Source organism: Silene latifolia, chromosome 11 (assembly GCF_048544455.1).
Source record: "Silene latifolia isolate original U9 population chromosome 11, ASM4854445v1, whole genome shotgun sequence".
Classification (NCBI taxonomy): domain Eukaryota; kingdom Viridiplantae; phylum Streptophyta; class Magnoliopsida; order Caryophyllales; family Caryophyllaceae; genus Silene; species Silene latifolia.
This window is the reverse complement of record NC_133536.1, coordinates 5,709,815-5,725,911: the sequence shown is the minus strand read 5'-3', so window position 1 is coordinate 5,725,911 and position 16,097 is coordinate 5,709,815. Positions and strand designations below refer to the sequence as shown.

Sequence of the window (16,097 nt, the reverse complement as noted above, 5' to 3'; positions counted from 1 at the left end):
GGTTAATTCAAATTTACCGGATCAAATCCAAGTCACATTTTTCAATTATTTTCGGATCTCAAATCAACCTTATTCGAATCAGATAAATTTTAACAGGTCAATCTATAACATCTCTATTGTCCTGTTTGATAAACAGCGGATTAATTTCAGTATAAGCAGATTGAAAAGGCAGATTAAAATGACAAATTTTAATAGAAGGTTTGACTAGCATATTATAATTAGCAGAATTAATTTAAGTATTTGGTAACTGGCAGATTACGATTAGTAAATTGTTAGTTTTTTTTTTGTAAAATGTAGTAAAATTTCCTAGTTTTGAATATGCTAACCAATATGTTGGGGTAAGCAGCATATTGTAAAACAGCATATTGACCCCAAATATGTTGTTTCAATATGATTTACCAAATACTAAAATCAGCATATTGACTGATCAAATATGCTAAAACCCTTGAATATGTTAAAAATTGACTAATATGCGGTTTACCAAACCGGGCATATATTTAAATTGCTTTTGAGGTTTATGATCACAATCACACAATAATTAGGTTAACTATGCCCGACAACAACACGAGAGAAATATGACCGTTGTGGAAATAAATCTAGAAACCCACCATGACCCCACCTCATTAATCTTTCCGTTTCCTTCTTTAAACAAAACCCTTAATTAGATTTTCTTAACATAAACACCAAACCCCTGATTTTCAACCTTTTTTTTTTTTTCTGCACTCTTTTTCTTTTCTTCCCACTTGCATTATTCCCCAAAAATAATTCCCTAAAAATTAATCAAAACCCATAAATTATTCATTTTCAAGGGTTTAATCCAATTAAATCTTTAATTTTTCTTTTTTACCATATGATGTGACAAATTAATGGAATAATATTAAATTAATTGTGAGGTCCATAATTTTCATAAAAAAAGAATCCAATTCTTTGAAAAGATTGACAATTTGTAAGTGGGTATTTAAAAAAGTGTGATTTTTAATGGCAGAAATATTAGAAGAGCATAAAGTTGAGGAAATTGTGATTGCAACAACAACAATGGAGGTTGCTCAAGGGAGTAACAATGGCGGAATTAATAATAATAATAATATTAATAATGGTGTTGAAGCACACCCTTTTGCTTTTCATGTATCTGGTCCTCGAAATTTTTCTTCACCAACTTGGAGAGATATCCTTAAATCTAGCTGGTTAGTATTTCTTTTTGTTGTTAATTACTCGTGGATTTATTTATTTTTAATGTTGATATTTTGATTTTATTTTTAATTAATTTAATTGTGAATTTTTATAAGTATGAGAATTTGGATGTTGTTCTATGTTGTTGTTGATTGATCAAATTTATTGGGTGTTTCTGAATGTAGTTATTCTGACTGTATCTAGTGACGGAGCCAGGATTTATAGTTAGATGGGCGAGAAATTAAACTTGGAGTATTGGGGGTGGGATTTTGTAAAGGAGTAAGGTAAACTAGAAAAAAGATCGAAACTTCTAACTAAAAATTACTACCTCTGACCGATCATTTGCTGTCCTATTCCATTTTTGGTGTCTCAGTCAATTGTTGTACTTTCTATTTTAAGAATGAGCTTGATTAACAATTTGATTATTCACACTTAATTTGTTCCACTTGTCATTTGGTAATTGGGTGCCCCTCTTTCCTTGATTGGGGGTGGGATTTTGTAAAGGAGTAAGGTAAACTAGAAAAAAAATGGAAACTTCTAACTAAAAATTACTGCCTCTGTCCCGGTCATTTGTTGTCCTATTCCATTTTGGGTGTCTAAGTCAATTATTGTCCTTTCTATTTTAAGAATGAACTTGATTAGCAATTTGATCATTTACACTTAATTTGGTCCACTTGTAATTTAGTAATTCGGCCCCTCCTCTTTCCTTCCTTGATCTTTGTGCCAAAACCAAAGACAACAATTGACCGGGACGGAGGGAGTACAAATTTCCAATTGTTTAGTTGGGGCGATCGCCTCTGCTAGAGTGCTAGCCCCCTAGCTCCGCAGTCTTTTTGCTTAGGTAGGAGTGTCTTTGTAAAATGGGGATCATACTTCACAGAATCACAGGGTAATGTTGATGATGTATGGTGTGTGTTAATGGAATGTTGCTTGTGTTACCTATATTTACAATTTGCTCAAGTTTCTGGATTGATTCGGGTTTTTCATCTGTTTGTTGAGCAACAATGGCTTCTAAACTATGTAGAAACTATTCAAATTATATAAAGTTTTGCTGAAATCAACGTTTTACAAATCTGTTGTGACTTGTGAGTGTCGTCTAAACTTAAGATCGTCTTAAGCAAGAATGCAAGTCTGCAATTCAAATTCAGTAGTATGTAATTTATAAATGTATTCTGAAATTACTGATTAAAATTGTTTGCTTTGAATGCATATGAAGGAAAGACGGGAATTATAAAAGAACAGTCATGGCTTGTTTCATACAAGCGGCTTACTTACTCGAGCTGGATAGACAAGAAAACAGACCAGCAGAAACCGCATTAGCTCCCAAATGGTGGTTGCCATTCAAGTACAAACTAACTCAAACCTTGATTGACGAAAGAGATGGCTCGATATTTGGTGCGATTCTTGAATGGGACAGGTCAGCGGCTTTTGCTGACTACATCTTCTTAAGACCTAGTGGGGCCCCAAAAGCGGTTTTAGCTCTAAGAGGAACATTGCTCAAGAGTTGTACTATTCGAAGGGACCTAACCGATGATCTTCGTTTCCTGGCCTGGGAAAGCTTGAAGGGTTCAGTAAGATTCAAGATAGCTTTCGATGCATTGAAATCGTTGGCTGACAGGTATGGAAGCGGCAATGTTTGTATTGCGGGACATTCATTAGGAGCCGGGTTTGCCCTCCAAATCGGTAAAGGATTAGCTAAAGAAGGAATTTTTGTCGAGGCTCATTTATTCAACCCTCCTTCGGTTTCCCTAGCCATGAGTTTAAGAAATATCGGGGAAAAAGCTGGCGCTGTTTGGAAACGATTTAGGTCCATGCTCCCTTCAGGAACCGAGGTAGGAACTACCCCGCTGTTAGAAGACCCAAACAAGATGTCAGCACCAGGGTTAAACAAGTGGGTCCCGCACCTGTACGTGAATAACAGCGACTATGTTTGCTGCTATTATGCTGATCCAACCAGGAACGGGGGAGAAGTAGACAACAACACCAACAGCGGTGGTAAGGAGAATGTCGGTCCTGTCAGCGGCACGAACATCAGTGCAAAACTCTTTGTTTTGTCCAAAGGAAATCAAAAGTTTCTTGATGCTCATAGACTAGATCAATGGTGGGCTGACGACCTCGAACTACAAACCGTTATAAATAACAGTAAGTTGATTAGCAAACAACTCAAGTCTTTGTATCAACTTCCGCATTCTCAACAAGTAACTGTGAAACCGAGGTAACACAAAACTCTGGTTGAGAAGCTGATCAATATGTTCCGGTTTCAATTGAAGGTCATATAATCTTGTTCTGTTTTTCTTTAAGGAGCGTGCTAAATCCCGCGCATAATTTTACTAAATCCCGCGCATTTTGTTGTTTTAATTTATTCCATATTTAAAGTGCGCGGGATTTAGCAATTACGTTCTTTAATTCTTTGTATATGAAGGAATATAAGAGAACTTTCGGTACACATTGTGTGTATCTTTGTTAATCAAAGACATTTACGCCGGAATTTACTAATTGATCTGTGCATCGTTAAGTGTCATTGTCAATATATTGTAGCTACATCTCTTCTAGCCTTTTACGACATGTCGAAGAACCGACATTAATTGTGAACCAGCTTTAGTCAATCCGTTGTACTTTCCTCTTTTCTTTGCGACTTCATCTTCTCCTCTGTTCATGGAGCGGGTCGTTTAGCAGTTGTTGTAGCTACATCTTCCCTACACTTTTATGACATGTCAAAGAACCGACTTTTACTTTCCTCTTTTCTTTGCGACTCCATCTCTTTTATTGATCAATAGACTTTAGTCTAACGCTGTATCGAAACCAAGTCTCTTATAAATGGCAAAACAATCCATCAAACCTACTTAAGAACAAATCCCACCATTTTAATGGTGCTCTTTGTTCTATTATGATGGAAAATCTCCTTCTGTATTTTGTTTTTTGGTGTTGACTGTAAGATCCCTACCGACAATTTGGGTCAATCTCATTCGAGATCAAGAAAGCAATTTAATGGGTTGACCCCTCCCAAGTTTAGTTTTTTCATTCGCAAGAGTCGGGAATCGAACCCCTGACCACTTATTTAAGGATGAGAGCCTTTATCACTCACATCAGCCAACTTTGGTACTTAAAATGTGGGAGACATGACATTGCACGCCATATGTTCGATGAAATGCCGGACCCAAGTGTTATTCATTGGAATATGCTTGGAAATGGACCCTTTTGAGGTGGCAGTTGATTTGTATTGAAAGATTGTTGAGATTGGAGTTGTTCCTACAAAATTTCCGTACCCTTTTGTGCTCAAGTCGTGTTCGAGATTAAATGCTAAGGACCGTGGTGAGGAGATTCATGGACATGTTTTACGATGTGGGTTTGAGGCGGATCTTTGTGTTGTTGCTAGTTTGCTACTGCTCTGGTTGATTTGTATGCCGGATGTGGAGAGGTAAGTCAAGCGGAGAATGTGCTTTAGACTCCCTTTGTTCCATTCAGTTATTTACCTTATTTATTCGTCATGTTTTTCGATGTAGGTTTAAAGGGGCGTATATGTTTCTACTGCTCGGTTCATTTGTATGCCAAATGTGGAGAGGTAAGTCGAGCAAAGTATTGTTTTATACTCCCTCTGTCCCATTCATTTCTTTAACTTTTTCATTCTTTGTGAAGGATATTTTAATTAAACGTAAAGAAATGAATAGGACTGAGGGAGTAACAATGGTTGCGGGGTTTCGGATCATGGGTTGGGTTGTTGACTTGTTATTATGCATCTACTGAATTTCAACATTTCTCCATTCTTCCCCACTTGCATTCTTCAAGTATTTCCTGAAAAATTCCACCCAAAAAAAAACCATAAATCATACATTTTCAAGGATTTATTCCATAATATTGAGTTGACTAATATGAACTCAATACTTTTCATAAGAAAGAGTCCAATTCTTTGAAAAGATAAATATTTGTAAGTGGGATTTTTTAAAAAGTGCGAGTTTTGATTGCAGAAGTATAAGAGGAACACAATGTTGATGAAATTGTCATTGCAACAACAACAACAAAAAAAATGGAAGTTGTTGAAGGGAGTGTTGAATCACACCCTTTTGCTTTTCATGTTTCTGGTCCTAAGAATTTTTCTTCACCTACTTGGACAGATATCCTTAAATCTAAATGGTTAGTATTTATTTTTGTTAATTACATTTTTTTTATTTTTATGGATCCTATTTTTAATGGTAATATTCTGGCTTTTTTTTTTTTTTTTTTTTTTTTTTTTTTTTTAAATGTAATTGAACTTTTTTTTTGTTTAACAAATTGGGTAATGTTTAGTGGTGGTGGTGTTGATGAAATTTGGTGGGTTGTCCATAAATGTTGTTATTCCGATAGAGATGAAGCTAAGTACAGGCTGGCTAAGCCATGACTCGGGTAATAACTAATATAGGTAGGACTAATGTAGCAGCCCTAGGTAGAATTTGAACCTAGCTTCGTACCTGATTCTGAAGGTAAGGTTGCGTATACCTAGTGATTATATCTATGAAATTATCGACTAAAATTGTTTTGGTGGATTGCATTTGAAGGAAAGACGGAAATTATAAGAGAACATTTGTGGCTTGTTTCATACAAGCTGCTTATTTACTGGAGCTGGATAGACAAGAAAACAGACGAGCAGAAACCGCGTTAGCTCCCAAGTGGTGGTTGCCGTTCAAGTACAAACTAACTCAAACCTTGATCGACGAGAGAGATGGCTCAATTTTTGGTGCGATTCTTGACTGGGATTGGTCAGCAGCTTTGGCCGACTTCATCCCTATAAGACCTAGTGGGGCCCCAAAAGCGGTTTTAGCCCTAAGAGGAACACTGCTGAAGAGGTGGACTATCAGACGGGACTTGACCGATGATCTTCGTGTCCTAACCTGGGAAAGTTTGAAGGGTTCAGCTAGATTCAAGATAGCTTTCGATGCATTGAAATCGCTGGCCAACAAGTATGGAAGCGAAAAAGTTTGTGTTGCCGGACATTCATTAGGAGCCGGGTTTGCCCTCCAAATCGCTAAAGGATTAGCTAAAGAAGGGAGTTTTGCCGAGACTCATTTATTCAACCCTCCTTCGGTTTCCCTAGCCATGACTCTAAAGAATATTAAAGAAAAAGCCGGTGTTGTTTGGAAGCGATTTAAGTCCAAGTTCTCTTCAGGAACCGAGGTTACCCCAATTTTAGAAGACCCAAGCCGGGTGTTGGACCCGGGCTTGAGCCATTGGGTCCCACACTGTACGTGAACAAAAGCGACTATGTTTGCTTTTATTATGCCTATCCAACCAAGAGCGGGGGAGACAACACCAATACCAACACCGGGAGCACGAATATCGGTTCAAAACTCTTTATTTTGTCTAGAGGAGATCAAAAGTTTCTTGATGCTCATGGACTGGCTCAATGGTGGGACGACGAATTCGAACCACAAACTGTCATAAATAATTGTAAATTGATTAGCAGACAACTCAAGTCATTGTATTACAATCAAGGAAGTTGATCAATGTGTGTGTCTATTTCATTCAGACCAAAATGGTCCGTCTGAATCAAGACCAACTAACTGTTCAATTTAAGGTCGTGTAATTTTGTTTTGTTTTCCTTTCTTCGTAATTGTATATATGAATCGTATATTAATTTGTTATTCAAAGACATTTTACTCCGAAATTTACTAATGAGTAAATTATAAATTACACCCACGTTTAATCCACGTTTTTATATTTATTCCCACGTCAACTTTTTTTTAATAATTTACACCCAAATTATTTGCTCAGATTATATTTTCCACCAATTACCATTTTCGTATATCAGTTGGGTGAGTTAGTTGATATCGACTTCTTTTAAATTGGTCACCGAAATGGGTCCGTCGACCTTTTAACGATAATGTGACCCGACCCTCCAACCCTTAACCCGGAAAACAAAACAAAATTCATTCCGTCCCTTTTATCAAGTAACTTTATTAATACCCATGAACACTTAGATCAACTGGTAAGCGGTTGTTCTAGCTTAATCGAAGATCTCGTGTTTGAGCCCTGAAAACGCAACAGTGTTAAAACTCATGACGGAGAGCTTTACCGCCCTAGTGGTCCTATCCAGCTCGAATCCGGATTAAACCGGATGATTTACAACAACAAAAATCAAGTAACTTTATTAATAAGGACGGGTGCTGCCTAAGACTATCTTAAACAGGATTCGAACCCAGGTCACAAATATTCCGTCTTGAAATCTTAAGAATATGATCAAATGTCTTGTGCGACTAAACTTTGCCAACATCCCAACTCAAGTGACCAAACATCGTTTCATTCATGCCATACAAGCAGACCAATACGTAGACTTAGTCGAACGCTGTATCGAAACCAAGTCTCTTATAAATGGCAAGACAATTCATCAACACCTCCTCAAGAACAAAGATCACCATTTTAATGGTGGTCTTTTTTCTATTATGCTGGAAAAACTATGTCTTTTGCACTTAAAATGTGGTAGACATGACATTGCACGCCATGTGTTCGATGAAATTCCTGACCCAAGTGTTAGTCTTTGGAATATGCTTGGAAGTTGGAAATGGACCCTTTGAAGTGGCAGTTGATTTGTATGGAAAGGTGGTTGAAATTGGGGTTGTTCCTACTTCCTACGCAATTTACGTACCCTTATGTGCTCAAGGCGTGTTCGAGTTTGAATGCTAAAGACCGTGGTGAGGAGATTCATGGTCATGTTTTACGACGTGGGCTATATCATGTATGCCAAATTTGAAGAGGTAAGTCGAGCGGAGAATGTGTTTTATACTCCCGCAGTCTCATTCAATTGTTTACCTTTTTTATTCATCATGTTTTACGACGTGAGTTTCATTTGAGGGGGTGTATAACTCTATATGTTGCTACTGCTCTGGTTAATTTGAATGCTAAATGGTGGAGAGGTAAGTCGAGCGGAGAATGTGTTTTATTCTCTCCCATCCCATTCGTTTGTTTACTTTTTTTTATTCTCTCTAAGTGGTATATAATCAAAGATAAATAAATGATTGAGACGTATAGAGGAGGATGACATGATTGCGGGGTTTTTGAATCATGTGTTTTATGATGATATTGTGAGAATGGTCGTTGATATGAAGGAAGGAATAAGCCCTAGTCCATTGAATTTCAACATTTCTCCATTCTTCCCCCCTTGCATTCCTCATTTGATAAAATCAATCACTTTTTCTCAACTATTCCCTGAAAATTTCCACCCAAAAAATCTGTAATTCATTCCAGCTAGTCTCACTTGTGACGGACACTATTCGTCACAAGTGAGTGACGACTCACCTCCCTCTCACACAAATGCAAGTGGGAGGCAAGTGGGGCGCTCCATTTTTTCCCCACTTGCATTTGTGTGAGAGGGAGGTGACCCGTCACTCACTTGTGACGGATAGTGTCCGTCACAAGTGAGAATTTGTGAATTCTGTAAGGCTCTTTTTTTTTTTTTACTTAACTTTTTAGAATTCGGAATGGAGCTTACATGATTTTAACTTTTCTAAACTAAATTTATATGATTTGAATTGAACTTATAAGATGTGAGCTTATAGGAAAGTGGGTACGAATTGAACTAAACTTATATGAACTAAAAGAGTGGCTTAAAGTCTAAAAGAACATGGCCTAAATCATACATTTTCAAGGATTTATTCCAATTAATTTTTGAGCTTTTACATTTTCAAGTCTTTATTCCAATATTGAATGTTATTAGGTCAATAATTTTCATAAGAAAAAGCCCAATTCTTTAAAAGATTAAAAATTTGTAAGTGGGGATTTTAAAAAGTTATGATTTTTGATTGCAGAACTATAAAAGGGACATAATGTTGAGGAAATTGTCATTGCAAATTTACAACACCACCACCAACAACAAAAATGGATCAAGGGAGTAACAATGGTGGTATTGAATCACACCCTTTTGCTTTTCATGTTTCTGGTCCTCATAATTTTTCTTCACCTTCTTGGAAAGATATCCTTAAATCTAAATGGTTAGTGTTTTTTTTGTCAAGTAAGTTTGTTTATTTTAAATGTTAATGTTACTCCCTCCGTCCCCAGTCATTTGTTTGCCTTTGATTTTGACACAAAAATCAAGGAAAAAGTATGGGTTAATTATTAGATGACAAGTGAAACAAATTGAGTGTGGAGAATCCAATTGCCCATTAAAAGCATTCCTAAAATAGAACACAAGTTCTCATTGAAGACGGGTTATCCGTCAGAAGCTGAAGATAGATAGTGCCCCTCTGACAATATGCAAGTGACGCTATCCATGGGGTGCTCCATTCCACCCCACCCCACCCCACCCCACTTGTCCTCTCACTTGCCTTATTGTGAGAGAGAAACTATCCGTCTTCAACTTGTAACGGATAATATATGTCACAAGTAAGACGCTTTGGTAGAACCACCGTCTTTTTGCGTACTTGGGAGTTTTTTTGTAAGATGGGGATCAGAGGGCAATGTTGATGTAATATGCTGTGTGTTAGACTTTGTTTGGCAATGCATTTTAGGTACTTGATTTGGTCAAAGTAGCTTATTTGACCAAAATTTCAGGTACCTTATTTTTTTTGTAAGCATTTAGCAAGTAGCTTATTTAACCAAATAAGCTACCTGAAATGAAATGCTACCTAGAGTAACATTTGAGATGTCAGGTACCTAATTTGATTTGATTTTTCGTTTTTACCCCGTAAATTTATACTATTATATAATTATCATATCTTTTTACGTCATTTCATCAAAATCAGTTACCTTTTCAGTTAGTTTGTCAAACACTTTCTTATATAATCAGCTACCTTATCAGTTCCTAATTTTCAGCTAACTTATCAGTTACCTTTTCAGGCTTCAATTACCTTTTTAGATTTCAGGCTTCAGTTATCTTTTCAGTTTTCATTTAGTTTTACCAAAGAGAGCGATAATGACTATGTTACCTACATTTACAATTTGCTCAAGTTTCTGAATTGATTCGGGGTTCTCATCTGTTTATTGAGCAAATTGATCCGGGTTTTCATCTGTTTATTGAGCTTATAATTTTAAATCTATAATTGGTTACTCTTGACCTTTATATCCTTAATCCAAACATGAACTAATGGTTGATGTTTCAGGTTGATTTTTGATTAGTTAGCTTTTGAATTTTGATCATAATAAGTTTTGTAAGATGTAGCAATACTGTGAAATGTATAGGAGAGGTAGCATATCACATACTTAGAACTTTAAGGCATAAGTTCATCATTATTTTCGAGCTGTGATTGCTGGCCGTCTATCTCGCTTCTTTTATTTGCTTGTAGAGCTACATTGTTTGCAGTTACGTTTTGAAAGGTTAGGATTGTGTTCTGAAATTACCGATTAAAATTGTTTCCGTGGATTGCTATGAAGGAAAGACAGCAATTATAAAAGAACATTTATGGCCTGTTTCGTAGAAGCGGCTTACTTACTAGAGCAGGATAGACAAGAAAACAGACAAGCAGAAACCGCATTGGCTCCCGGGTGGTGGTTGCCATTCAAGTACAAGCTAACTCAAACTTTGATCGATGAGAGGGATGGCTCGATATTTGGTGCGATTCTTGAATGGGACAGGTCAGCAGCTTTGGCTGACTTCATCCTCATAAGACCCAGTGGGGCCCCAAAAGCGGTTTTAGCCCTAAGAGGAACAATGCTGAACTGGTGGACTGCCCGAAGGGACTTGACTGATGATCTTCGTTTCCTAACCTGGGACTGTTTGAAAGGTTCTGTAAGATTCAAGATAGCTTCTGATGCATTGAAATCCCTGGCTGACAAGTATGGAAGCGAAAAAGTTTGTGTTGCCGGACATTCATTAGGAGCCGGGTTTGCCCTCCAAATCGGTAAAGGATTAGCTAAAGAAGGATTTTTGCCGACACTCATTTATTCAATCCTCCTTCGGTTTCCCTAGCCATGACTCTGAGGAGTATCGGGGAAAAAGCAGGCGTTCTTTGGAAGCGATTTAGGTCCATGTTCCCTTCAAGAACCGGAGTAGTCCCAATCTTAGAAGACCCAAGTAAGGTGTCGTGCCCAGGCTTGAGCAAGTGGGTCCCAAACCTGTACGTGAACGACAGCGACTTGGTTTGCTCTTATTATACCTGTCCAACCAGGAATGGGGGAGACGGAGACAACACCAGTGGCAAGACTGCGGGTCCTGTCAGCAACATGAATATCGGTTCAAAACTCTTTATTTTGTCCAAAGGACATCAAAAGTTTCTTGATGCTCATAGACTGGATCAATGGTGGGGTGACGGACTCAAACTACAAATCGTCATAAATAACAGTAAGTTGATTAACAGACAACTCAAGTCTTTGTATGACTGTATCAACTTAAGTAACACAAAACTTTAATGTTTGGGAAGCTGATCAATGTGTGTCCAAATTCTTTGTATATATGAATTGTGTATTTTTTTTATTTTTATTTTTATAAGGTAATAAAACTATATTGATCCTCTAAGGTAGGACTAACTTATTTCAACCTTTCGAATGATAGAGGTAAGTTGAAGTCACCGGCTTTCAAACCACCTCGAAAGAGTTGGACATGAATGTCCAATAGAAGCCATAAAGTCGGCTACTTTGTTGACTTCACGAAAAGAATGTTTTATTATCACTTCCTCAAAGATCCAAGATCTAATTTTACATCCTTGATAATACTAGAAATTTCTTAAGGAATTTGCCAAATACTACGGATTGAGTTGATAACACATAAATTATCACCTTCTACAATTAACTTCGAAATTCCTAAGTATTTAGCTGCTAAAATGCCTTCCTTTAAAGCGAGAGCTTCAGCAACAAGAATACTATTAGATCCGCACTTTTTTACTCCAAGCAAAACGACTTTACCATTATGATCTCTTATAGCATATCCTAGAACAGCTTTATTACCATCTATTTTTGATCCGTCAAAATTTAGCTTTAGAAACTCATTTTTAGGTTTCTCCAACCAAATTTCTTCCTTACTAATAGTATTTCTAACTGACACGTCTGTTCCGGGTGTAATTCCAGAGCAAGTATTGTTACCACCCGTGGCTAGGGATGGCAGTGGGTCGGGGACCCGACCCAAATCCTGAGGGTCGGACCCTAATGGGTCGGGTATGGGTCTCATTTTTTCAGACCCAATGGGTATGGGTCGGGTATGGGTCTTAAGAAAATATTTTGGTCAAGGGGGGTCTAAGTTATGAGACCCATACCCAGACCCTTAGACCCTTTTATTAAAGAAAAAAATCAAAATTACAACTTTTCTCGAATTCATATCATGGATTTGTAGAAACTCAACTAAAGTTTCTTTTTCTTCCTCGTCCCATAAAGTGATAAAACTCAACCAAACTCTTTTGACAATACTACCACTACATCACTAACACAAGAAAACCACCACCATAGCACGATACGCATGTGACCACCTCTCTAATAATGGCAATGACCGACACCCACCATTAATTGGCAGATGATTAATAAAATAAACTCATAATGTTAAAATAGTATGAATTTCTTTTTTAATATTATTGACCCCATAGCTGTTAATCTTGTTACTAAAGTGGCTGAAACTCGGACCCACGGGTAGACCCAAACCCTACCCTTACCCATAGGGTCCGGGTATGGGTCCTCAAATTTTAGACCCTTGCGGGTCCGGGTCTGCACGGGTCCAAAGGGAAAATCTCGGGTCGGGTCCGGGTCTAGACGGACCCTACCCAGACCCTACCCATTGCCATCCCTACCCGTGGCTTGTAGAATGATGTCTTGAGTTGAATCCCTCTTGTCTTTATCGTTCCACTCGGCCTCTCCTGCAACAATGAACGAACTAAGGGCTTGGCTTTGTGCCAAGCGTACTCACTCCGACGCTCAAGTCAGTAAACTTAGAGGGATAAGTTGTTGTTACTTGGCTAAGGATGTATTGTAGAGAGATAAGGAAGATATTACCAGATGAATAGTGATTCTTAGGTTAATTTATGGATCCTTTCCTCAATGAAGGTTGAGGAGTATTTATAGACTTTCACCTTTTGTCACGTAGTGGCCAAGTGGCCAAGTGGCTAGCAGGTGGAAAGACCGTTCTACCCTCGGCCGATGGACCTATGGCAGGCCGGCCGAGGGTCCTTGGATATGGGTACGCGGATATGTGTCCCGGCTGGCTGGTTGCCATGCCGAGACCCAGGTGACAGGCCGATAGGCTGCATCGGCTAGGCTGTCTAAGTCGTTGACTTTGCTGTGGATATCCTTGACCTTGCTCAATGTGTTGACTTGGTCAGCGGTGCAGAATATGCCCCATCAATTTGCCCCCAGCGTAGTCTATGCCGTGGTATGGGCTCCGATGTATGCTGAGCGTATATTCTGCGCAAGTAATTTCTGAAACTTTTCGGTATCGGCTTCTTCTACCTCGATCCTGGTTCTCGCTTAGGCCGTACCATATCCCCCTCCATATGGATGTGTAAAGGGCATCCGATGTGGAAAAGAAAGTGACGCTGGCCGAGACCAGGGTTGGGAGTGCCGGTTGTTTTTGATTGCCCCCAGGCCGGTGCTTCCTAGCTTGGTTGATCATGTGGCCGGCGGAGAGCAGATACCTAGGAATTTGTTGAGGAAGATGAATAGGCGAAGAGAGGTGAAGGGGCGTGTTGAAGACGCTTGATCACTATTGCATTGATTGACGTTTGTTGTTGCGACGATTGACTTTCCATGGTTGCATGTCCGACACGTGTCTGTTCTTTGATTGGTTGGCGCTTCATGGGTGTTCTCGATTGGTCCTTCTTCATGGGCTTTTCCTATAAATAGGGCAGTTATTCCACGAAATTGGCCACCAATTTCATTCTCTCCAAAATTTTCTTCTCTCTAAACTTTCAAGGGCTTCTTTGTCTTCTAATTTTCGAGTTGTTACTCCCGTGAGTATTTTTCTTCAAGTTAAACGAACAAATTTCCTCACTTCTTATTTTGTTAAGTAATCATTGCTATCATGTCTTCGCCGACGCCGGACTAGCACTTCTACGCCGGGGGTTCCCGTCGCGCCTTGATGAGGAGGAGAAGCCAGACGCCATCCCGATAAGGTCCAGGGCCCCAGGTCTCCTTCTCCCGAAGTTGATCCTCAAATTTTGGAGGAATGGGAGGATGACGATGATGTCGATCATGACGCAGACGATTTTGGTGATGATCTTTGAAAGGGCTCGTCCTAATGAGGGGAGGCGATGCGTTATGGATCACGGCGACGCCTGTAAGGTCCGCCTTGACCGTGCTTGGACCCATAAGTTCGCCGATTGTTCCGCGAGAAATTTTTCGAGGGCCATTTTTCCTTTGGCGGGGGATACAAAATTGTTATCCCCGAGGAGGGTCGGCCGTCTGTTGCCCTCCACCGGGCTACACCGGCGTATACATGCGGCACTTGGAGTACGGGCTCCGGTTTTTTGAATGAGTACGTTATGGCCATCATTAGGGCCATGAACGTTGCTGTTGCCCAACTGCACCCGTTGGCTATGAGGACCATAGTCGGCTTTGTCTGGCTTTGTCTCTTCAAGGGAGAGGCCCCAACGGTGAATTTATTCCGCCGGCTTCATCATCTCCGGCCATCAATCTACGGCCGCGTCGGATGGTACAGTGTGCAAACGGAGCAGGGTTATGTCTCTATTGACAAACTTACTTCTTGCAAGGACTGGAAAGATCGGTGGGTGTACGTTAATGTGCCGGATGACTATCCGCTGCCCCGCTCCTTTCAGCACCAAGTTAATTTGCGGTGTGAGACTAAGGCGGAGCACGACAGATGGGTCACCCGGAAAAAGCTCAAGATGGATGCCAGCAAGGTCCCTCTTAAGGAGGATGAGAAGCTGGCGATGAGGCTCTTTGAGGCGGACAAGAGTGGGGTGCCGAAAAGATGGATTCCCCCAACGCAGATCATCCTCCAGGATGAGCCGCTCTGCCATGTCGGCCTCATACCGGCCCTAGCACAGGGTGAGTGGGGTCGGTGTGAGGCCCATCACCGCTCTCAATGTTCCTGTTTCTCGAACTTCGATTTATTTCTTCTACTTAACTCTTGCTTTGTTTCCTTCGCAGACCACTTTGGACCGGACCTGTCTGAGGATATCCTCCGGAGAATGCAGCCCTTGCTGAGAAGGCTGAGGCTGCTGAAGCTAAGGCTGAGGCTGCTAGGAAAACTGTCGGGTTGCCCATCGAAGAAGATGCTGCTACTGCTGCTGATGGCAAGCAGCAACAGGCATAGGGAGGCGGGCGGTTGTCACCAGGCTCACCCGGCGTTTCGGATAGCTTCAGTTGTTCGGGAGCCAATTATTAAGCCCTTCCTCCCTGCCATCTTTTGGCGCTCCAAATGACATATTTGTAACTTTTCTCTGTATTTTGTACAACTTCGGTAGGTTGTGTTTTGGCTTATCCCTATGGGGACGGCCGTCGTCCGTATTCTCCTCGCTTGTAACCTGTTATCATTTTTAATAAGAGTTCGTTTCTTCTGCCTCCGGCTTGGCCGAGGTCTTTACCTCATTTCTTTTCCTTGTGCTAATAGTTGAGCGTCTCAACTGTTCTTAGCGTTTTTACTTTGCCTCTGGCTTGGCCGAGGTCTTTTCTCGTCTTCGTCCGAGTTGTCTTCTTACGTTATTAATTGAGCGTCTCTTTTGTTTCCGCCTCGGCTTGGCCGAGGTAGTGTAGAGTGCGTATCTCAATTGCGTTTAACGCTTCTAAGGCATTTTGATCGCTTCAGCTAGTATCAACTGCGCTGGTCGTGACCGTCGCGGTGTCACGCTACGAGGGTGATTGCGCTCTTGTCGGTGTGACGAGTGTGAGCCGCGTACGTGTTATTTGATGGTGACTGCCGCTTTTGTCGGTGTGACAGTGTGAGCCGGCGTCTGCTTGCCGATAGAGACTGCCGCTCTTGTCGATGTGACAGTGTGAGCCGGCGTCTTCTTCCTTTTAATGACTGTCGTGGCGTCTACCACTTGGAGTGACTGCGACGGCGTCAAACCTCTTGGGGTGACAGCCGT

General features: G+C 40.2%; 1 protein-coding gene and 2 pseudogenes across 1 annotated transcript; all 3 read left to right on the top strand.

Moving 5' to 3' along the window:
• The first annotated feature begins 708 nt into the window (after window positions 1-708).
• Window positions 709-3,470, top strand: LOC141610786 (GDSL esterase/lipase At4g10955). The gene is made up of 2 exons (XM_074429047.1): window positions 709-1,184; window positions 2,387-3,470. Exons 1-2 carry the CDS (start codon window positions 979-981, stop codon window positions 3,387-3,389), a joined length of 1,209 nt encoding a protein of 402 aa, XP_074285148.1. The 5' UTR covers window positions 709-978; the 3' UTR covers window positions 3,390-3,470.
• Window positions 3,471-4,156: 686 nt separating this feature from the next.
• On the top strand, window positions 4,157-6,801 carry LOC141612658 (GDSL esterase/lipase At4g10955-like; annotated as a pseudogene).
• Window positions 6,802-7,116: 315 nt separating this feature from the next.
• Window positions 7,117-11,528, top strand: LOC141610789 (GDSL esterase/lipase At4g10955-like; annotated as a pseudogene).
• Window positions 11,529-16,097: the final 4,569 nt, after the last annotated feature.

Bases quoted from the DNA above. Each gene is read 5' to 3' on its own strand.
- LOC141610786 (XM_074429047.1), top strand. From the start codon at position 979: ATGGCAGAAATATTAGAAGAGCATAAAGTTGAGGAAATTGTGATTGCA. The intron at 1,185-2,386 runs GTTAGTATTTCT...ATGCATATGAAG, and splicing joins GATATCCTTAAATCTAGCTG to GAAAGACGGGAATTATAAAA.